Source organism: Bos javanicus, chromosome 25 (assembly GCF_032452875.1).
Source record: "Bos javanicus breed banteng chromosome 25, ARS-OSU_banteng_1.0, whole genome shotgun sequence".
Lineage (NCBI taxonomy): Eukaryota > Metazoa > Chordata > Mammalia > Artiodactyla > Bovidae > Bos > Bos javanicus.
The window spans coordinates 11,942,418-11,968,337 of NC_083892.1; the positions used below are offsets into that span (position 1 = coordinate 11,942,418).

At 43.0% G+C, this 25,920-nt stretch overlaps 1 protein-coding gene across 2 annotated transcripts in view; it reads left to right on the forward strand.

Annotated features, from left to right (window-relative positions):
- Positions 1 to 25,920, forward strand: part of SHISA9 (shisa family member 9) — a 355,587-nt gene that overhangs the window by 301,750 nt on the left and 27,917 nt on the right. For both annotated transcript variants that reach the window (XM_061401147.1, XM_061401149.1), the window contains exon 3: positions 24,758 to 24,913. In XM_061401147.1, coding sequence (XP_061257131.1) covers positions 24,758 to 24,913 — 156 coding nt within the window. The remainder of the gene's footprint in view (positions 1 to 24,757; positions 24,914 to 25,920) is intronic.

Below are 25,920 nucleotides of genomic sequence, written 5' to 3' on the forward strand. Positions count from 1 at the left end.
ACACACACACACCCCACAAATGCATTTTCATAAGCATAAATTTAATTTCATTGTATGCTTACCATATTCCAGGCCCTGAGCTGCATCATAGGAATATTTGTATTCCTATATGAGAAGAACATTGTTTCTGCCTGGGGGTGATTTTGTGCTCCTGTCTCTGTCTGCACCCCCATTGCATGAGTATTTCACAATGTCTGGAGATTGTTTTGGTTGTCACAACTCGTGGTGAGGGTGTTCTGCTACTGGCATCAAATGTACTTCACTTTCCCCCTTTGAGGAGGGGTTTCAGAGAAGCTGCAAGGAGTAAATGAGAGAATGGATAATAAGTATTCTTTGGAGCCTGGGGGCTTGCTTCTGTGATTTGGGTGGGACATGCCCCATGGCAGGGTTCTGGGGTGGCCATCGACTCAGTTTCATGCCCATCCCTGACCAGGCAGAAGGTGACTTTGGAAAGAGTCTGGATTAACAGTGATTCTCCATGTCAATGTGTGGCTAAAACCACCACAATATTGTAAAGTAATTAGCCTCCAATTTAAATAAATAAATTTAAAACAAACAAACAATGATTCTCCAGGTAGTCTTGAAGGGATGTGAGGTGCGTTCCAGTGTCTTCCAGTAGAGGCCCTGTTAGCATCTTGGATCTTGGAGAATAGTAAGCCCCAAGGCTAGAAAGAAGCCTCTTCTTTATCACCAATAAAATTTAAAATGGCCTCTCCCACAGGCCCACACGCTTTAAAGGGTGGGTGGGTAGGATCACTGGTTAGAATGTCACATTTAAGGAAATCAAGAGAGAAACATATTGGGCTCAAAGTTATAGAGCTATAAAGTGACATAACTGGGATTTGAACTGAGGTTCATTTTCTCTCTCTTATGTAAATATATATGTATATAAATAAGTACATTTGTAAAAAATATAAAGTAGTATATATAATCGTATAATATGAAAAGTATACATTTTATAAATATGAATGTATTATTATATATAATTTATAGATCATAAATATATATAAATGCGTATTTATATTTGTATTAGTATTTAATTATATATTACATTTTATGTTTTGCATATATATATTAATATTAGTTATATATGTTTATATAAATATATAAACATATTAAGATACAAATATACTTTTGTTTGTTTGTGTGCTCAGTCCCTCAGTCGTGTCTGACTCTTTGCAGCCCCATGGACTGTAGCCAGCCAAGCTCCTCTGTCCATGGAATTTTTCCAGGCAAGAATACTAGAGTGGTTTGCCATGCCCTCCTCCAGGGGATCTTCCTGACCTAGGGATCGAGCCTGTGTCTCTTGAATCTCCAGCACTGGCAGGGAGGTTCTTTACCACTAGCACCACCTGGGACACCCAAAATATACCTATATGTACATGTTTATAATATATACATACATTTACATATATTTTCTTATATTTATAACTTAGCTTAATTCTGTTTTATGTCCCTATTCTGCTTGATGTTAAAAACTTACATATGGCAATTAAGATTTCTTTACTCAATATATTCTGCCTTCACCCTTGTCCCCATGATTGCATCTAAATTCAGAGGGAGCTGACACCTTGTCCTGGCATATTTGGGTACATGTTTGGCCTTTGGTGATGATGTGTCTATAGCGGTTTCTACTGATGGCTATGTTGCCCAGTCTGGTTCTTGGCTGATCTGAGGCATCCATTCTTACATCTGTAGAGTTGCCCCTTTCCTTCTTCTGTCTCTGGTAAGATGGTCCAGGCTGTGATGCTGCTATGTCTTCTCCATCTAGTCAAAGCTGTGGTTTTTCCAGTAGTCATGTATGGATGTGAGAGTTGGACTATAAAGAAGGCTAAGCGCGGAAGAATTGATGCTTAACTCAGAGTCCCTTGGACTGCAAGGAGAACAAACCAGTCAATCCTAGAGGAAATCAACCCTGAATACTCATTAGGATTGATGCTAAAGCTGAAGTTCCAATACTTTGGCAACCTGATGTGAAGGGTTGACTCCTTAGAAAAGACCCTGATGTTGGGAAAGATTGAAGGCAGGAAGAGAAGGGGGTGGCAGAGGATGAGATGGTTAGATGGCATAACTGATTCGATGGACATGAGTTTGAGCAAGCTCTGGAAGATGGTAAAGCACAGGGAAGCCTGGTGTGCTGCTGTCCATGGGGTCGCAAAGAGTCGGCCATGACTGAGTGACTCAACAACAACAGCCAGACCCCAGGGTCTGTCCAAAGTCCTACAGCCTCCTTCCAGAACCTTAACCACTACCTCTCTTGTGCCTGGTGGTCATCACCAGCTAGGGCTAAGTGCTCCTGGGAGACTTGGTCCAGAGCAGTCAGACTCAAGAACATGGGCCCACAGTGAGGAGTCTGACTTCAGCCCAAGACTTGGCCCCCTCCCACTTAAGTAACTAGTAGAGATGTTACATCTGTGAGCTGGCTTTTGACTCACCACTATTTTTTTTCACCAGTAAAATATAATTGCAGACTTATTGCTGTATTATAACCTCCCATGGAGGAGTAGGTGGTAGGGTGGGCTGAAGCTTAAGACAGATAATGGCCTTCTAGGACTGCAGCTCTCGGATCACCCACATCGCTTCTCTTCTTTCTGCATTTCATCTGTTGTTGAGACAATAACTAAGCCATGATGGTGACTTGGAGTTATTCAGCCATGTGGTTACCCAAAGGCTAGGGGACATATGACTCCAATTATAGACTGTTTGCCAGCCTTTGACCTTGGAGGACCCAAGGCTGGGGAAGCCTCCTCTTTTGCTGACTGGGGAAAGCCTGCTTCTCTTGGCCTTTCCTTTACCCTGCTCAGCTCATCAGCTGGGAATATCTCTGATCCAGGGCCAAACTCTTCGATGTGCTTGAGGATGTGAGAATTAGGGAGATCTGTATTTTTGCTTGTGCCTGTTTTTTTGGGCAACCTACAGAACCTCATCTCAGAAAATATACACCAACAGCTGACTCAGTTGCTCTTTTACTTAACTTTTGCTCCTCCTGTAGCCCAGAATTCCTCATATTTTCTGGGCCAGAAATAGAATGCTAACTTAGCAAATATTTGCCCATATCAGTACTGTGTTTTGAAGTTCAGAAATCTGGAATGTGACTCTTTTGCTGTCTGATTCCTTTGTGCAAAATTCTCCACCAAGACTCTGGGTGCCCCATGGCCATCAGCGCAGTGAAGAAGGGTCACTGAATAAAAAGAAGTGGGGTGAGGGGGAAACATAGTGGTTAATTCCTCATAATATTCTGCAACATGTGAATTAGAGACAACTGGTACCCAGTACTTTTTCTTTACAAAAACTCATTTTCTTTCTGCGTAAGATCTGTCTTGCACACTAGGTTATGGGCTTCTGGAGGCAGGAACTAGGTATGTGTTTTTCGTCGATGCATTCAGTGCTTGGGATGAGACCTTATACATAGAGGTGCTCCAGAAATATCTATTGAATGAATGAATGAATGAATGTGATCAGGTCTATTCTGAGGTTCTAGAGAGAGGAACAGATACTTGAAGAAAAAATGCAAGCATAGAAAGAGAACTGGGAGATGTTATTCTCACATTGCTCAGGGCATCGCTTCCACCCATGGGTTAGGTGTAAGTTGGGTCAGGTGTGTCTGGGTGGAGAGAGAAGTTCTCTGGAATCCTGGGGAGTTGGCATGTCATCCTGGCAATCGTCATGCACATTTGCTGAGTGACCATGGCCAAGCCCTCTTTAGGTCTGTTGTTTGTCTGCCTTTTAACCTTCGCCAAGATTGAGAGAGTCTTCAACGTACACATATATCTTCTGAGGATGCTTCTGCCCCCCATCCTGGGCTTCATGCTTTATAAGCTGCTTCCTCCAAGTGCTCTCCAGGCTGCTGACACAGCAGATGGAGCCGGTGCCTGCCCACGACTGACAGATGAGCCTCATTTACAGCCCTCAACATTTAACCACTTGGCTATCTGACAGTGTCATCTAGCTCCAAGACGCCGGGAGAGCCCTCCCTATCCCCAGCAACACAGACAACTTCCCACCCCCATGCTCTGTCTGCACCTGGGACCTGGGGAACGTGGAGCAGAGAAGCCAGCTTCCAGCCACGGGTCAGCGAGGCCTTAGAGAGAAGCCCCATTTGGACTTAGCAATAGTGTCTAGAAGCAGAAGATGCTGACGTGGTGTCCAGACAAATAATAGCTAGCTTGATCTATTTTCAGGTCCAGTTTCTCAGCCAATGGGATTACTTTGGCTGACCTATTTAGAAATAATATCAGTATTTCTAGAAAGGCCTGATACTGATTATAAGGTGGTCTGAGAATTGAAACACACCTTATTCTTGTTTGTTGACATTGAAGACTTTTGAGTGGTCAAACATTTCCATGACAATAACAACAACTCTCTAATATCTGTTGAGTGCTAATTATGTGTATGTGTGTTAGTCGCTCAGTCGTGTCCAACTTTTGCAACCCCATGGACTGTAGCCCACCAGCTCCCCTGTCCATGGAATTCTCTAGGCAAGAATACTGGAGTGGGTTGTCATTTCCTTCTCCAGGGGATCTTCCTGAACCAGGGATTGAATCTGGGTCTCTCCCACTGCAGGCAGATTCTTTACCATCTGAGCCACCAGGAAAGCTGACCATGTGCTAGACATAAACATATTCATAAGCTCTTATTTTGCCCTTCCAACACCTCTATAAGACAGATATGATGATTATCACTACTTTATAGCAAGGAAACAGAGAATCAGAGATGCTAAGAAATTTACTCAATGTTGCACAGGTCTTAAAAGGTAGAACCAAGATTGTATTCAAGCAAACCCACTTTCCTCCTCCTTTCCTTCTAAGTAATTGAAGGAAAATCCTCTGTTAAATAAGCAGGGCTCCTGGCCTTGGCTCCAATGATGATCATCTTCTGAGAAAGATGATGGGGCTGGAAAGAGACTCTTCTCTCTTATTTCTTCCATGAATTATTAATTTTTAGGTTCAGTGTAGAAATTCAAAAATCCGTGGTCCAGTTGGAAAATTCAAGGGTGAGACCAAGCCATTGGATGGGAACAGAGCCTTCTTTATTTTTTAATTTTAAAATATCTGTTTATTTTTGGCTGTGCTAGGTCTTCGTTGCTGCATGGGCTTTCTTAATTGGGGCCGCTCTCTAGTTCCAGTGCGTGTGTTTCTCACTGTGTGGCTTCTCTTGGTGCAGAGCACGGGCTCTAGAATACACAGGCTTCAGAAGTTGTGGCTCATGGGCTCTAGCGCACAGGCTCAGTAGTTGCAGCACACAGGCTTAGTTTTGGTTGCTTACAGCATGTGGGATCTTTCAGGGATCTAACCCAAGTCTCCTGCACTGGCAGGTGGATTCTTTACCACTGAGCCACCAAGGAAGCCCAGAACAGAGTCTTCTTAATGTAAAGAGGAAGGGTCACAGCCAAAATCTCCCTCTGCTATTTCACCCTGGCAGAAGAAGGTGGGCGTTAAAATGTGTTGGGAGCAGGGTGAAATTGATAGGACAAGACTCAAGATATCTGTTTAGGTCTCTTTCTTAGGGTGAATGTTGGCCCGGGATATTGAGGACTTTGTAATATGAAAGAGTCATCAGGCAACTAGGAAAATTTCCTAAGAGTCTATAAGGCGCATGACCTCTGGTTCACTTAATTTCCGAACTTAGATTGCCCAGGAACCTATCTAATTCAATTCTAAGAGATCATTGTGTACGCACGCCGTGCGTGCACGCGTGCTCAGTTGCTTCAGTCGTGTTTAATTCTTTGTGACCCCGCCAGGCTCCTCTGTCCATGGGATTCTCCAGGCAAGAATCCTGGAGTGCGTTGCCGTTCCCTCCTCCAGGGGATCTTGCCTACCCAGGGATCGAACCTGCGTCTCTTGTGTATCCTGCATTGGCGGGCAGGTTCTTTACCACAATGCCACCTAAGAAGCCCATGACAAGCCTACTTAAAAAAAAAAATGAAAGTATATTTACAATGTTTCAGGTGTACAGCAAAGTGATTCCGTTTTATATATTTATGTATGTATATATATATATATATATATATTCTTACTCAGATTATTTTCCATTATAGGTAATTATAAGATATTGAATTTCTTACCTATGCTATACAGTAGGTCTTTGTTGTTTATCTATGTTAATACATAGTAGTGTGTATTTGTTAACCCCCAATTCCCAGTTCATGGCCCCCTTTTCCCCTTTGGTAACTGTAAGTTTTTGTCCATGAGCCTATTTCTGTTTTGTAAATAAGTTCACTTATATCATTTTTAAAGGTTCCACATGTATATTATCATATGTGAAACGAATCGCCAGTCCAGGTTCGATGCATTGTACAGGGTGCTCGGGGCTGGTGCACTGGAATGACCCAGAGGGATGGGATGGGGAGGGAGGTGGGAGGGGGGTTCAGGATGGGGAACACATGTACACCCATGGCGGATTTATGTCAATGTACGGCAAAACCAATACAATATTATAAAGTAATTAGCCTCCAATTAAAATAAATAAATTTATATTAAAAAAAAAGATACCACATATAAATGGTAACATATGACGTTTGTCTTTCTCTGTCTGACTTACTTCACTTACTATTGTTCCTAACCTACTTTTAATGTCCCATGTGTTATGGTGAAGTTATTTGCTGTCTGTTCCCCTCATTGAATTGTGAGCTTCTCAAAGGCTGGGGTGTGATTTATCCAATTCTTTTCCTGCAGTACCTAGAAAGATGTGTGGCCTAGGAATGGCACATGGTGATTATTTCATAAGTGGGTTATTCAGTGAATGAAATTGCTCAACCTGTAATTAGAAAGGATTTGGTTTATTCGACAATCACCACCTTGAGCGTTCTCAGAGAAGAAAATGGTTAGGTTGTTTTTCCTTGGGGCCTGAATTTTTAAAACATAGAAATGTTGGGGGGGAGGGGAAGGATCTCACATTACAGGCTCTCACGTGTGCCAAGCACGGAGGTCAGTGTTTTCAGGATGTATCTTGCCTTATCCCATCCTGAACTCTTCATAAAGAATCAATGTAGAGAAAAAAGCACTGGCTTTGGATACCACTGGACTTTGTCTCTTTGCTTGTGACCCTGATCAAGTGGTTCAGAGTTTCCCTTTGTCTTGGTTTCCTCATCTGCAAAATGAGCACGTTATATCTAACTGGGTTTCCCCGGTGGTACAGAATCTGCCTTGCAGTGCAGGAGACACAGCAGATGTGGGTCCCAATCCCTGGGTCAGGAAGATCCCCTGGAGGAGGAAATGGCAGCCCATTCCGGTATTCTTGTCTGGAGAATCCCCATGGACAGAGGAGCTTGGCAGGATACAGTCCATGGGGTTGCAAAGAGCTGGAGATGACAGAAGCGACTGAGTACACACACATACAATGCCTAGCTAGTGCTGTGGGTTTAGTATATTGAAGGCAAAGTACTTGGCATGTGTGTTTTTTGTTCAAATTGTGGTAAAGAACGCATAAGATAAACTTTGCTACCTTCACCATTTCTGAGTGTGTAGCTCAGTAGCGTAATGCCTGTTCACAGTGTTGTACAACCATCCCCACCATTCATCTCCGTAACCTTTTCATCTTACAAAATTGAAACTCAGATATCTCTCAAACACTGACTCCCAATTCTCTCCTCTGCTCAGCCCCTGGCAACCATCATTCGACTTTCTGTCTCTATCATTTGACTAGGTGCCTCTTATAGTATGTGTCTTTTGGTAACTGGCTTATTTCACTTAGCAGAATGTTCTCAGGGTTCATCTGTGTTGTAGCATGGGTCAGAATTCCTTTCCTTTTTAAAGCTGGATAACATCCCGTTGTATGAAGGCAGGGGACACACGTTTGATTCCTGTTCCAGGAACTAAGATCCCACATGCCACCGGGCAGCTAAGCCCGTGCACCACAACTCCTGAGCCTATGCTCTGGAGCCTGAGAGCAACTGCTGAAGCCTGCGCACCCAGGAGCCCGTGGTCCGCAACAAGAGGAGCCACGGCAATGAGAAGCCTGACACGCCAACGAACAGCACAATGCAGAAGAAACAGTATTTTGATACGCGGCTAGTGGTTACAATCTGTTCTAACAAGTGTGGGTATCACATTTCGAATCCCACAACACTTTAAAACTAGAAACAGCAAAGTCCAAGAGAGCTGGCTGCTACTCGCCGTGTGGCTGATAAAACAGACTGACCATGATGGTGGAGGAATGTAAACTTAAATCAGCGGAATCAGGAGGAAGAGAACACAAAGGGAAGAGAAGAAGGAACAGAAATAAAACAACCTTTCCATTTGTTTTTTTTGGCGGGGGGAGGAGGCTCTGTTTTTTAACAATAGAAATTAATTTTATCACCATTCTGGAGGTCAGAAGGTGTCTGCATGTGTGATTTCTTCTGAGGTCTTTGTCTCTGGCTTGCAGATGGCTGTCTACTTGCCGAGTCCTCATGTGATCTTTCCTCTGTCTGTGCATCTCTGTGTCCAAATGTTCTTTTCTTATAAGGACTCCAGTCAGGATTGGAGTAGGGTCTACCCATATGGCCTCATTTAATCTTTTAAAAAATTTTTAAACCTTTTTAAAAATGGAAGTATAGTTGACTTACAATATTGTGGTAGTTTTAGATATATACATTTAAGAATATATGAACATTCTTTTTCAGATTATTTTCCAATATAAGTTATTATAGGATATTAAATATACTCCCCTGTGCTATACAGTAGGTCCTTGTTAGTTATCTATTTTGTATGTAATAGTGTGTATATGTTAACCCCGAACTCCTACTTTATCTCTCCCCTTTCCCCTTTAGTAACTGTAGTTTGCTTTCTATATCTGTGAGTCCATTTCTATTTTGTAAACAAGTTCATGCATGCATGTGTGCTAACCACTTCAGCTGTGTCTGACTCCTTGTGACCTTATGGACCACAGCCCGCCAGGCTTCTCTATCCATGGAATTTTCCAAGCAAGAATACTGGAGTGGATTGCCATGCCCTCTTTCAGGGGATCTTCCCAACCCAGGGGTCCAACCCTGGTCTCTTATGTCTCCTGCATTGGCAGGCAGGCTCTTTACCACTAGTACCACCAAGTAAGCCTGTAAACAAGTTCTTTTCTTTTTTTTAAGATACTACATGTAAGTGATATCATATGATATTTGTCTTTCTGTAAATGACTTATTTCACTTAGTATGATAATCTCGAGGTCTGTCTGTGTTATGCAAATGGCATTGTTTCATTCTTTTTATGGCTGAGTAATATTCCATTGTGTGTGTGTGTGTGTGTGTGTGTGGATAGTACATCTTCTTTATCCATTCATCTGTCTACTGAATGAAGGAACAAACATCCATCATTACACTGCTGCTGCCAAGTCGCTTCAGTCGCGTCCAACTCTGCGACCCCATAGATGGCAGCCCAACAGGCTCCCCCATCCCTGGGATTCTCCAGGCAAGAACACTGGGGTGGGATGCCATGTCCTTCTCCAATGCACTAGCTCGTGAAATTAACTTCTGGGGAAATGGCTACTTGAAGCACAGAACCACCAACCACCTTTGATCCTTTAATGATAATACTGAGCTGTCAATGGTGAGTTTAACCACTTTAGAGATGTCCTGTTTCAGAAGTGATGCCAATAAACTGAAGTTTCTTCGACACACAATGCTACTACAAATTTAAAAGGTCCTTCTCTTCTTGTTACTGCCTTTGAGAGTCTCTCTTTTTCAAAATGTACCTTCTAAACCAGGGGGAGAAGGAGGTGACAGAGGATGAGAGGGCTGGATGGCATCACCGACTCAATGGACATGAGTTTGAGCAAACTCTGGGAGATGGTGAAGGACAGGGAAGCCCAGTGTGCTGCGGTCCATGGGGTCACAAAGCAGTCGGATATGACTTCGCAACTGAACGACAATAAACCTGAGTTAGGTACCCGCTCGCTTGGGCCTTCACAGAATCTGTTTTGTTGTATCGTAGCGATGACCATGCTGATTTTAACTCCTCTCTGTCTCACCTGTGTTGCTCTTGGGCTGCTTCCTATTCTAGAACATCATCTCCTTGGGGCACACACTGAGATTTGAAGTGAATCTCCGTCCCTCAGAATCTGTATACAAAATGGCCAGAAATGAACATTAAATAGACATTTGTTTAACAACCCCAGGTTCAAAATATTCACATCCTAAATGCTCAAAATTAAAAAAATTTTTTTTGCATTCTTAAAGATATAAACTCGTGGGTAACATACAGGATCAATTTGCCAAAGGTTTTCCAATGAATATGTACACTTTTTTCTGCATCACAAATTCCTGCTGTTCTCTCTGCCACCAGGGTTCAATAAGATTAATTTAATTCTCTTTTTACATCAACCTTTTCTGGTAAAAGCCTAGCCTTCTATGTTCTCTTTTGACAAATTCAGGGTAATTTTGAGTTGGATCTGATTTTTTTTTTTTTTTTTTGCTTTCTTGTGGTCAGAGAAAAATCTACATGATGTTTCAAACTATAATTTTCAGGTTTTCTCTTTAAAAGGATGCTGGATGTACATATTTGGATTGGAAAGGAAAATGGAGCTAAAAGCCTGTTATAATTTCTGAATGTCTGTTCTCTCTTTTTTTTGTTGTTAAGAGAATTAGCAGTGCATTTGGCTCCCATAGGAATATCTCCTGCTTATTCTCTCTCATTTGTCCAGTTCTGGGACAATTGAATAATCTGGAATGTATCCAAGAATTCTGAGTCCAGAGGCGGCCTTAGGGAAAACAGATACCCTCTTCTTCTTGGTTTCCCTGACAATCAGAGGTGATAAAGCTTTAGCTACAATATTTTGGATGTTTACTATGCTTCATATGTGATACTGAGCATGGAACATGCACAGTCTCTAAACTTTATAGCAAAGCCTATGAGGATTTATGTTATAGTCCAGTCAATCCTAAAGGAAATCAACCCTGAATATTCATTGGAAGGACTGATGCTGAAGCTCCAATATTTTGGCCACCTGATGCAAAGAGCTGACTCATTGGAAAAGACCCTGATGCTGAGAAAGATGGAGGGCAGGAGGAGAAGGGGACAACAGAGGATGAGATGGTTGGAATGCATCACCGATTCAATAGACATGAGTTTGAGCAAACTCCGAGAGATAGTGAAGGCCAGGGAGGCCTGGCATGCTGCAGTCCAGGGGGTCACAAAGAGCCAGACATGACTAAGTGACTGAAAAACAACAGCTTCATTTTAGACCTGAGAAATTTTACAACACACCCAAAGATGCTGTTAGGAAATGAATGGCCAGAATTTGAATCCAGAACTGACTGATCCAGAAATCCATGCTTCTTTCGTCATGTTGTTCTGGATGTTGTCATGGCAGAAAGTCTGTTGAGGCTACAGCATGGGGCACAGAAAGACTAGGGGTTTTCTAAAGAGTAGGGGTGAAGAAGGGCCTTGGGTAGGATCAACATGGCCTGTGGGCCAAGCAGAAATGTGGTGTTTCTCCCTTGTGAAAAAAGCTTTGGAAAAATGTTATGCATTTCTCTAGTTAGGGTTAGGGTTAGTAAGCAGTGTGAAAAGTGAAAGTGTTAGTTGCTCAGATGTGTCCAACTCTTTACAACTCAACGGATTGTAGCCTGCCAGGCTCCTCTGTCCATGGAGTTCTCTAGGCAAGAATACTGGAGTGGGTTGCCATTTCCTCCTGCAGGGGATCTTCCTGATCCAGGGATTGAACCCAGGTCTCCTGCATTGCAGGCGGGTTTGTTACCATCTGAGCCACCAGTAAGCAGTATAAGAGCTAGAATTTGTCCACCAAATACAATGCCTGGCATACCAGAGTCACTCAAATATGTGTGGGGGAATAAGTGGATGAGCCAAGTGGGAGAGATCAGAGGACATGACTTCTATGGTCTGGCCAACCAAGTGTGATCTTTAATATGCTGAAGAGTAGAGATAAAGGTATTTAGTAAAAACTACCTTCCAAAGTCAATATCGTGACAAATTTTATTATTGTCTAGCTGCACAATCATTTTCTGAATGTCAGAAATTTGCATTTAACGCCCTTTGAGGCAGTAAGGAGTACTGAGGATCACAGATTTTAGAGTCAGACTACCAGATTCTAAGCTTGGGTCTGCCATATTCAAGTGGTGTAACTTCGGGTAAACCACAAAACCTCTGTATGCAAAATGTGGCTAATAATAATAGTATATCATAGGGGCTCTTGGCGTAATGCATTGTGTTCAGTTGCTCAGTCATGTCTGACTCTTTGCAACCCCATGGACTGTAGCCCACCAGGCCCCTTTGTCTATGAGATTATCCAGGCAAGAATACGGGAGTGGGTAGCTATTCCCTTCTCCAGGAGATCTTCCCAACCCAGGGATCAAACCCACATCTCCTGTAGCTCCTGCATTGGCAGGCGGATTCTTTACCACTGAGCCACCTGGGAAGCCATGAAATAGTACATTAGTTTGTATATGAAATAGTGCCTGGCACATAATAGCACCTTTCTGTTTAGTAGGTATATAAGTGTGCTTTCACCTTCTTTATCATTAATTAATATCGTCATCACCATTTTTGTGTTCTTTCTGTAATAAATCCTGATGTCCTAGCCTTACATAGCTATGTGGATGCCATGGCCATCCAGAATAGAGCTTATATACTCAGGAAAGCAAAAGAAAAGTGCATAAATAATTTGAAAAAAATTGTCCTTAAGACTGTATTCTAGTGGGTACAGGTGTTTTCCCATAGGCTCATAGGTTAACAATTCTGATATTGCTAGACATGCATACTGGAATTAAACAACTAAGTAAATAGATGGTGGAGGGCGGGAGTTGGGTTTCTCATTGTTGGGGTGAGAGGTTACAAATGAGCAAGGGGAGAAGGCTAGAATGTTCCACGTGATAATGGATTGGAGTTGGAGATATCAAGATGAATTCATGTTTAGCTTAAGATAGATACAGATGGTTGCATAGGTAAATATTCATAGATAAATATCTGTACTTTCACTTTTCACTTTCATGCATTGGAAAAGGAAATGGCAACCCACTCCAGCGTTCTTGCCTGGAGAATCCCAGGGACGGGGGAGCCTGGTGGGCTGCCGTCTATGGGGTCGCACAGAGTCGGACACCACTGAAGTGACTTAGCAGCAGCAGCAGCAAGTATCGGTATATGAGTCAGTATATACACATTGACTTCCTTAGTCAGCTGAGGGGCTAAAAGCCTCGAGTACCCTTAGCACCCATGTTTTGGTTTCTAACATCATCCTCCAAGAAAAGGAGCCAGGGTCTTTGGAGAAATGGATTCTAGGATGGGGCAGGAATAAACTAGATGAACCTTGGGCATGTTGCCTTATTAGAAAAAAAGGAAGTTATTAAAACAAAAAAGACGAGGAACATAGGAGCCACTTGAAGGAGATTCCCCAGACCTGGGAATATTTGAGTAAAAAAAAAAAACAAAATAAAATAGTATTAGATTATAATCCAAAGTATAAAATATATATCCATGTGTCCACATTAATAATATCATAAATGTGTGACATATATATATATATATATATAGTTGAATTAATAATTAAATGGGTTATGTGCTCAGTCACCATCAGTCGTGTCTGACTCTTTGCGACCCCATGGACTGTAGCCCACCAGGCTCCTCTGTCCATGGGATTCTCCAGGCAAGAATACTGGAGTGGGTTACCATGCCCTCCTCCAGGGGATCTTCCCAAACCAGAGAACGAATCCATGTCTCCTGCATCTCCTGCATTGCAGGCAGATTCTTTACTGCTGAACCACCGGGGAAGCCCATATTAAACAGAAGAAGAGGCAAATCTCCTATGATAAAAAATTACAAATAATTTATGTAGACATTCTGTATTCAAGGAGGTGGAGCGTAATTCCTTGCTCCTTACGTGTGGGTTGTGAATAGTGACTTTCTTCCAAAGAGTATGATGTGGAAAGAGAGGAAAATGCAGTAACTTTATAATGGAGAGAGGAGAAATACTGGCTCAGGCAGTGATTAAGGTTACTGTCAATAGCGATGTCATAAAAGGTATCCTTGATATGTTATGTTGAGAATGTCATCTTATCTGTATGGTTTTCCTCCCCCAAACCCATAACCCCAGTCTAGTCATGAGAAAAACATCAGACAAATTCCAACTGAGGGACATTTCTACAAAATATCTGACCAGTACTCTTCAAAACTGTCGAAGTCATCACAAATAAGAAAAGTCTGAGAAATTCAGCCAAGAGACAGACCTAAAGAAAGGTGGTGATTAATGTGCTACCTGGATGAGATTCTAGAACAGAAAAAGGTCATTAGATAAAACTAAGGAAGCTTGAGGTCTTCCTGGGTGATGCTAGTAGTAAAGAATCCACCTGCCAATGTAGTAGATGCGAGAGATGAGGGTTCAATCCCTGGATGAGGAAGATTTCCTGGAGGAGGGCATGGCAACCCACTCCAGTATTCTTGCCTGGAAAACTCTGTGGATAGTGGAGCCTGGTGGGCTACAATCCATGGGGCTGCAAAGAGTCAGACACGACTGAGCAACTGAGCACAAGGAAGCTTGACTAAAGTTTGGACTTTAGCTAATAGTTATATATCAATATTGATTCATTAATTGTAACAAATGTACCCTACTAATGTAATTTAATAATAATAGAGGAAACTGGGTCTGGGGATATGGAAACTCTGTGCTATCTTTGCAGTATTTCTGTAAATCTAAAATCGTTCTACAGTAAAAGTTTATTTTAAAAGATATGTTGTCCCTATATCATTACTCCATAGGATTGATATGAAGATTTAAGGAGATAGTGCATGAAACGTTCTTTGCCAAGTGATGGGTAATACATGCTCCACAAAGCAACATGCTTTGACCTTTTTGTTCCTTTCTGTGCTATTCTTCCTTGTTACATGCCTTGAAAAGCTTAATACTGTTCCCTTCCCTCCAAGATGAGCCAGACTGCTCTAGTTTTTGATAGCTGTTATCTGCTTCTTTTCCACTGAGAAAATTAGAGCATCATCCCAGTATTTGTAACCGAGCATTTTTACTTCAGTGAGTCTGTCTTGATTGCACTCATTAGTCTGTTTAGTAACTAAGATGTACCACATAAAAACGGTACTTAAATGGCGGTTACTTTGGTAACCACCATTTAGTTACTTCCGGTTAGAGTAAGTGTATATCTTAACTTTCTTTGAAACTGATTAAATGTATGAGGCCCTCTTTTCTGTCTTAGTAAGGAGAGGATGGGATGTCATCTCTGTCTGCTGACTGAGGGTCTTGACAGAATGCAGCACCCAAGAACAGCAAGTCCTCATCAGTTATTTCTAAAGATCAGAAAAAAGAGTTGATACATTATATGTATAACTGATTCACTTTGTTGTATAGCAGAAATGAACACTAAATTATAAATCAACTATACTCCAATAAAAATTTTAGAAAAAGAAGGAGTTGCAAAATTATGATTAAGCAGGGAAAGTTTTTTTGTGACACTGGGTAGAAAGTACCTTTCTACAGAGATGAGGTGGGTAAGATATCTCTGGGGCTGAGATGTGTCTAGAAGAGAAACGACACTGCCGGCAGCAAGACATTGCTGGTCCTACTAGATTCTCTCTGTGGTCATGACTCTGCAAAAGAAATTATATGCCTGCATGCATGCTCAGTTGCTTCATTCGTGTCTGATTCTTTGTGACCCTATGGACGGTAGCCCACCAGGCTCCTCTGTCCATGGGATTCACCAGGGAATAATACTAGAGTGGATTGCCATGCCCTCCTCCAGGGGATCTTCCCAACCCAGGAATCCAACCTAGGCCTCTTGCATTGCAGGCAGATTCTTTACCACTGAGTCACCAGGGAAGCCAAATTATACATTATATATATTTTATATACAAATTATATACATTATATACATATAGTTACATATATCTATATATGATTTCTTTTGCATAGTATATATATACTACATAAATACACTACATATAAAAATATGCATTTATCATAATATGTGGGCTTTCCTGATAGCTTAGTTGGTAAAGAATCTGCCTGCAGTGCAGGAAACCCTGGTTCAATTCCTGAGTTGGGAAGATCCACTGGAGAAGGGATAGGCTACCCACCCCAGTATTCTTGGATTTCCCTTGTGGCTCAGCTGATAAAGAATCCGCCTACAATGTGGGAGACCTGAGTTCAATCCCTGGGTTGGGAAGATCCCCTGGAGAAGGGAAAAGCTACCCACTCCAGTATTCTTGCCTGGAGAGCTCCATGTACCGTATAGTCCATCATAATATGTAATTATAAAATATAATATTTATATATGCTTAGTATATAATATATAAATATATGATTTATAAAGTTATCTGAAATATATTTTATATTTCAGTTCAGTTCAGTCGCTCAGTCATGTCCGACTCCTTGCGACCCCGTGAATCGCAGCATGCCAGGCCTCCCTATCCACCCACCAACTCCTGGAGTTCACCCAGACTCACGTCCATCGAGTCAGTGATGCCATCCAGCCATCTCATCCTCTGTCATCCCCTTCTCCTCCTGCCCCCAATTCCTCCCAGCATCAGTCTTTTCCAATGAGTCAACTCTTCGCATGAGGTGGCCAAAGTACTGGAGTTTCAGCTTTAGCATCACTCCTTCCAAAGAAATCCCAGGGCTGATCTTCTTTAGAATGGACTGGTTGGATCTCCTTGCAGTCCAAGGGACTCTCAAGAGTCTCTTCCAACACCACAGTTCAAAAGTATCAATTCTTCGGCGCTCAGCCTTCTTCACAGTCCAACTCTCACATCCATACATGACCACAGGAAAAACCATAGCCTTGACTAGACGGACCTTTGTTGGCAAAGTAATGTCTCTGCTTTTGAATATGCTATCTAGGTTGGTCATAACTTTCCTTCCAAGGAGTAAGCATCTTTTAATTTCATGGCTGCAGTCAGCATCTGCAGTGATTTTTGAGCCGCAAAAAATAAAGTCTGACACTGTTTCCACTGTTTCCCCATGTATTTCCCATGAAGTGATGGGACCGGATGCCATGATCTTCATTTTCTGAATGTTGAGCTTTAAGCCAACTGTTTCATTCTCCACTTTCACTTTCATCAAGAGGCTTTTTAGTTCCTCTTCACTTTCTCCCATAAGGGTGGTGTCATCTGCATATCTGAGGTGATTGATATTTCTCCCGGCAATCTTGATTCCAGCTTGTGTTTCTTCCAGTCCAGCGTTTCTCATGATGTACTCTGCATATAAGTTAAATAAGCAGGGTGACAGTATACAGCCTTGATGTACTCCTTTTCCTATTTGGAACCAGTCTGTTGTTCCATGTCCAGTTCTAACTGTTGCTTCCTGACCTGCATACATATTTCTCAAGAGGCAGGTCAGGTGGTCTGGTATTCCCATCTCTTTCAGAATTTTCCACATTTTTATATTTTATATTTACATACCTATATATTTATTATATTATATTACTACATTATGTAATATATGATTATTTATATTATATATAACGTATATATACATACACATGCATAGATATGTATACATACTACTTAGATCAGATCAGATCAGATCAGTCGCTCAGTCGTGTCCGACTCTTTGCGACCCCATGAATCACAGCACGCCAGGCCTCCCTGTCCATCACCAACTCCCGGAGTTCACCCAGACTCACGTCCATCGAGTCAGTGACGCCATCCAGCCATCTCACCTTCTGTCGTCCCCTTCTCCTCCTATATACATATGTTCAAATATGTATTGACTTAGCCACCTGTCTTTATGTTTCTTCTCTCGATTGTCAAGGAGAGGATTTGTAGATGACCCAGGTCTCACCCACTCTTCTCTCTTCACTCACTCTTGTTCTGTTTTTCTTAGACGCCAAGCTAAGCTTACCCCATGTGTATTCTTTGTTTGTCCTCCTTAGCTGGATGTATCTGTGCAAAACTCACAGACAATCTGAGTGGTCAGGTCCAGTCCAGCTTCCTGTTCAGTAAAATGAATATAAGATTTAAAAAAAACCCAATCACCAAAGTCTGTTTAAGAATTCTTGATTGCTGCTCTGTGCCTGGATTTCAATATTTCTGAATAATCAAAGCCTGGAAGCTCGTACAATATGGCTATCTAAAACTGCCAGAAATTTGCCTCCTGCTGTCCTGAATGTGAAAGCAGGAACGTGATTCTGCAGCAGGCTCTTCCTCCTTTGTGAGGAATCCCTTCGGAGGGCCAGTTCGGTCCTACCCACTTCCATTAAGTAACTACTCGCTACCCCTGAGTTAGCTCAGGACATGGGAGAAATTGGGGCTTCCCTGGTGGCTCAGATGGTAAAGAATCTGCCTGTAATGCCAGGGACCTAGGTTCTACCCTTGGGTCAGGAAGATCCCCTGGAGAAGGAAATGGCAACCTGCTCCAGTATTCTTGCCTGGAGAATTCCACGGACTGAGGAGCCTGGTGGGCTACAGTCCATGGGATTGCAAAGAGTCAGACACGACTGAGCAACTCACTTTCACTTGAGAGAAGTCATCCAAAAGCAAGTGTTTTATACTGATGTATTAAGTAGTCTGTCTAATAATATAAAAGGCTATCCCAAATGATAAGGAGCCTCTCTACAAATTTCTTTTCCCTTAATGAAGTGTTTAGCTTTCCCCTGGCAAGACTGGTTACAGGGTTTGAACAATAGTGGATGGGATCTGGGACTGAGGGAGCAAAGAGATGGGAGTAAGGGCTCCCACTGGATGACGGGCTTAGGTGGTGTCAGCTCTTCAACTAGTTTGGAATCTGTTTTCAGAAAAACAACAACAACAACAAATGCTGTTAAGATAACTAACTTTTGAAGTCTTAGGGTATTCTCTACTCACTACTCAGGCAATCTGCTGCTTGACATTTCTTCTGCAACTTTAATGAAAACCTAGCACTGGACCTTCCTGGTGGCCCAGTGGTTAAGAATTCACCTTCTAAAGCAGGGGGCATGGGTTCCCACCCTGGTTAGGGAACTAAGATCCCACATGCTGTGGAACAACTAAGCCCAACTACTGAGCCCATGTGCAACCAGAGAAGTACTTACGCACCGCACCAAAGACCCAGACAGTTAAAAAAAAAAAAAAATGAGAAAGAAAGAAAAAGGAAATCTAGGGCCAATGCACATTCCATCTTGATGTACTCCACAGACCACATGGGAAGCTTCTCTTCTGATCAGTTCCAGCTTTCTGGAAGGAATCCAGACAATTGCACTTGTCAGAACTCTATGTTGCGTTTGCCAGTAACCTCAAAGCACACTAGCTTGTTTTGAAAGGAGCTTCCCTATCTCCTGTGCTACTTCTCTTGTCCTTATTCTTTCACAATGAAGGAAGACTTTCTCCACTTGAATTCATGGCCTCCTGGTTCATTGACTTCAAAGCTTCTCAATAGAAAAAATTGAGGGAAGAACTCTGATTGGTCCAGGCTAGATCACATGCTCACATCTGGGCCAATCACTGTGAGAAGAAGGTGCTGTGATTGGTTTAATTTGGATCACATGCTCATTGTGTGACCAGAGGGGTGAGTTTCTGACCTGATTTCCAACTGCCAGCTCTCACTTACATCTCTGAGTAAGAGTTTCTCTGCCCACTGGGGCTTTCTCTGCCCATGAATGTGGCAGGTTCCAAGTGCTGAGGAATTACTGTATCTCAGAAGCAGCCCTCAAATGACTGATGGAAGCTGGCATATAAATACTCAGGGACTCTTGCCCATGGGCTGATAGAATTTCCACACCACTTATCAGAAGGCTAGAGTGGGATTAAATGCCCATTCTTCACCATTGCCCCCTTGCAGACATTGCACTCTCTATCTGCCTTTTTTATTCTGTTTCTCCCCCTACTTCCTTTTCTGTAGTATTTCCTGATGGTTGTTGTTCAATCACTAAGTCATGTAGGACTCTGCAACCCATGGACTGCAGCACACCAGGCTCCCCTATCCTTCACTGTCTCCTGGAGTTTGCTCAAATTCATGTCCATTGAGTCAGTGAGGCTCTCCCACCATCTCATCCTCTACAGCTTCTTTTGTCTTCAGTCTTTCCCCACATCAGGGTCTTTTTCATTCAGTCAGCTCTTCACATCAGGTGGCCAAACTATTGGAGCTTCAGCTTCAGCACTAGTCCTTCCAATGAATATTCAGGGTTGATTTCCTTTAGAATTGACTGGTTTGATCTCCTTGCAGTCCAAGGGACTCTGGAGAGTCTTCTCCAGCACTGCAGTTCAAAAGCATCAGTTTTTTGATGCTCAGCCTTCTTTATCGTCCAACTCTCACATCCATACATGATGACTGGAAAAACCAGTTTTGACTATAATGGACCTTTGTCAGCAAAATGATGTCTCTGCTTTTTAATGTGCTGTCTAGCTTTGTCATAGTTTTCCTTCCAAGGAGCAAACATCTTAATTTCATGGCTGCAGTCACTGTTCACAGTGATTTTGAAGCCTGAGAAAATAAAATCTTCACTGTTTCCATTTTTCCCCATCTATTGGGACCAGATGCCATGATCTTCTTTTTTTTAATGTTGAATTTTAAGCCAGTTTTTCACTCTCTTCAGGGGCTTCTTCTTTAGTTCCTCTTCACTTTCTGCCAGAAAAGTGGTATCATCTGCATATCTGAGGTTGTTGCTATTTCTCCTGGCAATCTTGATTCCAGCTTGTGCTTCATCCAGCCTGGCATTTCACATGATGTACTCTGCAGGGTGACAATATACAGCCTTGTTGTACTCCTTTCCCAGTTTTGAGCCAATCAGTTGTTCTATGTCTGGTTCTAACTGTTGCATCTTGACCGCATACAAGTTTCTCAGGAGACAGGTAAGGTGGTCTGGTACTCCCATCTCTTTAACAATTTTCCACAGTTTGTTGTGATCCACACAGTCAAAGGATTTAGCATAGTCAGTGAAGCAGAAGTTGATGTTTTTCTGTTTGTACTTGAGTCCTAATCTCAGTGATTTATGGGAAAACCCAAACTAAGAGAGTTATTGTGATTGACAACTCATTACATGAGTCAAACAGGGATGAAGCAGTGTGCCGAAGGAACTTATAGTTCTGAATACACAAAATAGTAGCTGTCCACTGAAATACATATGTATGCATTGCAGGGGGAGGGAGGCAAGGGGGAAGAAATCCACAAAAGAGCAAACAATGAGAACTTAAGGTAAATCTCTTCCTATTACACCAACATTTGGAAACAAACCATGACTTGCTTGCTATGCCCAGGGGAAGCCAACAGACCTCCCTAGCAGGTTGCTCTAGAGAGGAAAACGTCAGCGGATCTTGGGGGCCAGGCAACAGGCAGAGCTGTAATTTATGGGAGACAGCATTTCCACCCTAACTCCATTAATCTTAGGACTCTTCCGCCCCAGCTGAATGCCAGCCAAAAAATTATCATGGCAGAAGGACATGCCCGCCTCCTCAGATGCTGGCCAGCGGCTGGGCGACTTGGCTTATGTTTGGCGATATTCCCATTAGACAGTTGGGCTTGTGGGTTGGCCCATGCGTGTGCAGTGATAAAAATACTCTCCTTATCTCTGTGTCTCAGCTGTGGTGTCTCTGCCTCGTCTCATTCAAGTATGTGCTTAGTTGCTCAGTCATGTCTGACTCTGTGACCACATGGACTGTAGCCTGCTCCTCTGTCCATGGGGACTCTCCAGGCAAGAATACTAGAGTGGGTTGCCATGCTCTCCTCCAGGGGATTTTCCCAACCCAGGGATCAAACGCAGGTCTCCTGCATTACAAGTGAATTCCTTACTGTCTGAGCCACCAGGGAAGCCCAATTTGAGTGTATTGGTTTCTAAAGCCAAACTTATTCCATACATGTCACAGGTCAAATTGTCTAGAAAGCAGTGTTTGAGAGACAGCTTCAGGTGTATGAGACTCTGACGGAGTAAAACACACACACGCACACACACACACACACACTTCTAAGGTTGTGAGGGAAACAATATAAGAAAAATAAAGGATACACACCGGGATGGGGATCTCAGTTTCAGATAGAGTCTAGACCAGGGGTTGTCAAACTATGGCTCCTCGACCAAATTCAGCTGCCCCTGTATTTGTAAATGAAGTTTTATTGGGACACAACCATGCCCCTGTGTTAGCATAATGGCTATGTCTGCTTTCTTGCTTCAAAGGCAGAGTTGAGTGGTTGTCACAGAGACCGGATGCCCTGCAAAGCCTAAGCTATTATAGTCTGGTTTTTTTCCAGCAATAGCCTACTGACCCCTGCTCTAAAACTTGTCCCAACCTGTGGGAGTTCTGGAGCCTCCATTGCTCCATCGACTTATCCCTACCTTGAGGAAAGGGCTGGTCTTGGTACCTTAGTGTCCGCTAGGCTTTCGTTGTCACCCACCTTGGGGTGTTGGGGGTGAGGTCCGTCGAACAGATTAAGCCCAAGATGGTGGCTCACATCAGCCAAGAGCAAATTTCTGTATTAATATACAGAAGCCATGTAGCTCAGTAGGTAAAGCATCTGCCTGCAATGCGGGAGACTTGGGTTCAATTCCTTGGTCAGGAAGATCCCCTGGAGAAGGAAGTGACAACCGACTCCAATATTCTTGCCTGGAGAATCCCATGGATAGAGGAACCTGGCAGGCTACAGTTTGTGGGATTGCAAGAGTCGGACATGACTTAGCGCTATCTTTCTTTACAAGCTCTTAGCAGCTGAAACAGCTGGGACTCACTTGTGGGGTAAGGGCATCTCTCAAGGCACCGGAAGCAACTACCCACCATGCTGATCTGTATCTGCAGATGTGCTTCATGGGAATGGGGAGAATCACCGCTTCCTCTATCTTATCTGAGCCTGAATGACCTCACCTGGACTCTGTGACTCCCACTTCCCACTTGCCTCCAGTCCATCCGTAGTCCATCTGTCCCACTGTCCTTGGGGTGAAGACAGAAACCTTTAAAAGCACAAACAGTATTTCCTCTGGAAAAATGTCTTGAACTCTTCTCTCCATGAATCCCAGTCCCTCTAAGTACCCAATATTCAATTTGTGTGTCTTTACCTATTTTTGCAAACTGCAGCACACAAAAATATGCAGACTTTCTTCTCTTTCAACCAAACACTGTTATTCACATTACTTTGACATCTGCTTTTTTCCCCCTTACCAATACAAATCATAAGACACTCTCCAGTTTGAATGTATAGTTAACTGATTTTTAACTCATTTTTTCCTAAGAGCTGAATGATATCCCCTCATATGTATGTACATATTATGTACCTAATACAGATGTACAATAATTTAAGAATTGCTAATGATAGAAGTTCAAATGGTTTCTGTGTGGTTTTTACTTTTCACTTAACAAAGAATGGTGCAATGCACATCTCTTAACAAATACCCTTGCATTCTTTTTTAACAACCCAGAGGGATGGGGTGGGGAGGGTGGTGGAAGGAGGGTTCAGGATGGGGGGACACATGTGCACCTGTGGCTGATTCATGTTAATGTATGGCAAAAACCACCACACCATTGTGAAATAATTATCCTCCAATTAAAATTAATTAATTTTAAAAAGCGTAAAGAAAATTATATATATATATATATATATATATATAGGATTGTTTTTTTTTTTATTTTATTTACTTACTTAAAAATCTTATTTGGGAAGACCCCCCCTGGAGAAGGGAATGGCAACCCACTCCAGTAGTCTTACCTGGAGAATTCCATGGACAGAGGAGCCTGGCAGGCTACAGTCCATGGGGTCGCAAAGAATTGGAAAGGACTGAGCGCCTTTCACTTTCGAATTTCATTTATTCTTTTATTTCTGGCTGTGTTGGTCTTCATTGCTGCAGGGGCTTTTCTCTCGTTGTGGCAAGTGGGGGCTACTCTCTAACTGTGGCGTGAGGGCTTCTCATTGCAGTAGCATTTCTTGTTGTGGAGCTCAGACCTTACGGCTCCTGGGCTCAGTACTTGCAGCTCCTGGGCTCTAGAACTCAGACTCCATAGTTGCGGCGCGTGGGCTTAGCTGTTCCGTGGCATGTGAGATCTTCCCAGATAAGGAATTGAACACATGTCTCTTGCATTGATAAGCAGATTCTTTACCACTGAGCCACCAAGGAAGCCCTGGTTGTTGTTTTGTTTTGTTTTTTTCCTTTTTTTAAAATGTTTTAAGATATTTATTTTTTTATTTGCTCTCTCCTGGTCTTAGTTATGGCAAGTGGGATCTTTAGTGTATTCTTAGTTGCAGCATGTGGGATCTAGTTCCCCGACTAGGGATTGAACCTGGGCCTCTTGCATTGGGAGCACGGAATCCTAGCCGTTGGACCACTAGGGAATTGCCACCCTCGCATTCTGACGCTTATATTTCTGAATTCACCATCCTTCAAATTGGCATTATCTGGTGAACATACCCACGCTAATCATTTTAAATTTCCGTACACACACACTATCTGCTTCCTTTCTGCAGATACAGCAAATCGTGTATCTACCATGAGTTTATGAGACTGCCCAGGGTCCAAGTGTCTTTGCCAGATTGGTATTCTTCAGTCCTTTTAATTTTTGCCAATCTCTTGGCAGAGGAGTGGCCTTCCATTGTTCTGACTTGCATTTCTTCGGCTGTTACTGAAGTTGGTCATCCGTTTATACATTTATTGCTTCAATCACAAGAGTATCCCCTGCAATGATAGGACTTACGTTTAATTGGGGAAAATGGAAATGTTCTAGGTGCATCTGTGCTCTTCCCCATCCATCCTCAGCTGCTCGCTAATGACGACTGCAAAGCTGACTGATGCCATTATTCCTGCCCATCCTTGGCTGCCCTCACTCTCCTGTCCCTAGAGGGTGAGGAGTTTTGGTCTCGAGGGGTGTGGTGATGGTGAGGGTGGGTAGAAGTTCTTGCCCGGTTGATGACCATCTCCTTCTGTTCTCTTCCCTTCCAGACACAACCCAGATGAACAACGCAGTGCCCACCTCCCCTTTGCTCCAGCAGATGGGCCACCCGCATTCCTATCCCAGCCTGGGCCAGATCTCCAACCCTTATGAACAGCAGCCACCTGGCAAAGAGCTCAACAAGTACGCCTCCTTGAAGGCAGTCGGTGAGCACCATTTGGTTTCTTCTCTCTATCCTGTGCTTTTCCGTTCCTTCTACATTTCCTTATCTCTAACTTTTTTCTACTCCTCTTTCTGATCTCTCTCATCTGTCTATCATCCATCATCTTTCTATTATCCATCATCTATCCATCTACCATGTATCTTCTATCCATCCAGCATCTCTTTCTCCCTTTTCTGTGTTTCTCTCTGTCTCATTCTCTCTCTCTAATATATTCTGGGTCTCTGTACCTGGGACATGGTTTACTAAAGACCAGAGGCCCCTAGCTGTTTTGTCTCGGCTCCAGGTCAAGTCCTACCTTGCTGTGTGGGGCAGGGTGGATGGGGGAAGAGGAGAACATGGATACTTATTTGATCCCGTGGATACTCATTTGATCCCGTGGATACCTCAGCCCCTTCACCATCGAACATCTGCCCTAGTGAATCCTCAGGGAACCTGGACATAGGATCCAGGGCACTGGTCTTTGAACGTCCTGCCCTTTAGTGAAAGACTCTCACCATTTACCCAGTGTAGCCTCCCTTGGAGAAGTTGATAAGCCTGCACATTCCTATCTCAGGCAGCTTCTGGTTTCCAGGTGTAAATATTTCCAGGTTGAAGGGACAGCCTGGAGCTCCTGTTATCTGCATTCTTATCAAGTCTGGGACATTGCATTGGTGTTCTTATAGAACATTGCCTCACTTTCTCATAATGATCCAAAGAGGAAGGCATAAATATTGCCCCAGCTTTCAGATTAGGAAAATTGAGACTGAGGAGGTTAATTTAACTTGCCCTAAGTCAAGCAGCCTGTGGGCAGTTTGAGCTTGTGTTTTTATCACTCCAGAGCCTGTGTTCTTGCCACTCCCTTCCCACAGCCCTGGGGTGGGGGTTCAGTCCGCTCCTCTGATTCATACATGAGGGAGTGTGACGGTGACCTTGATGATGACCCAGACTCCTGAACAAATGACTCATGGCCACTTTCTATAGGATGGAAGCAGTACTCACAGCAAAGTCAAG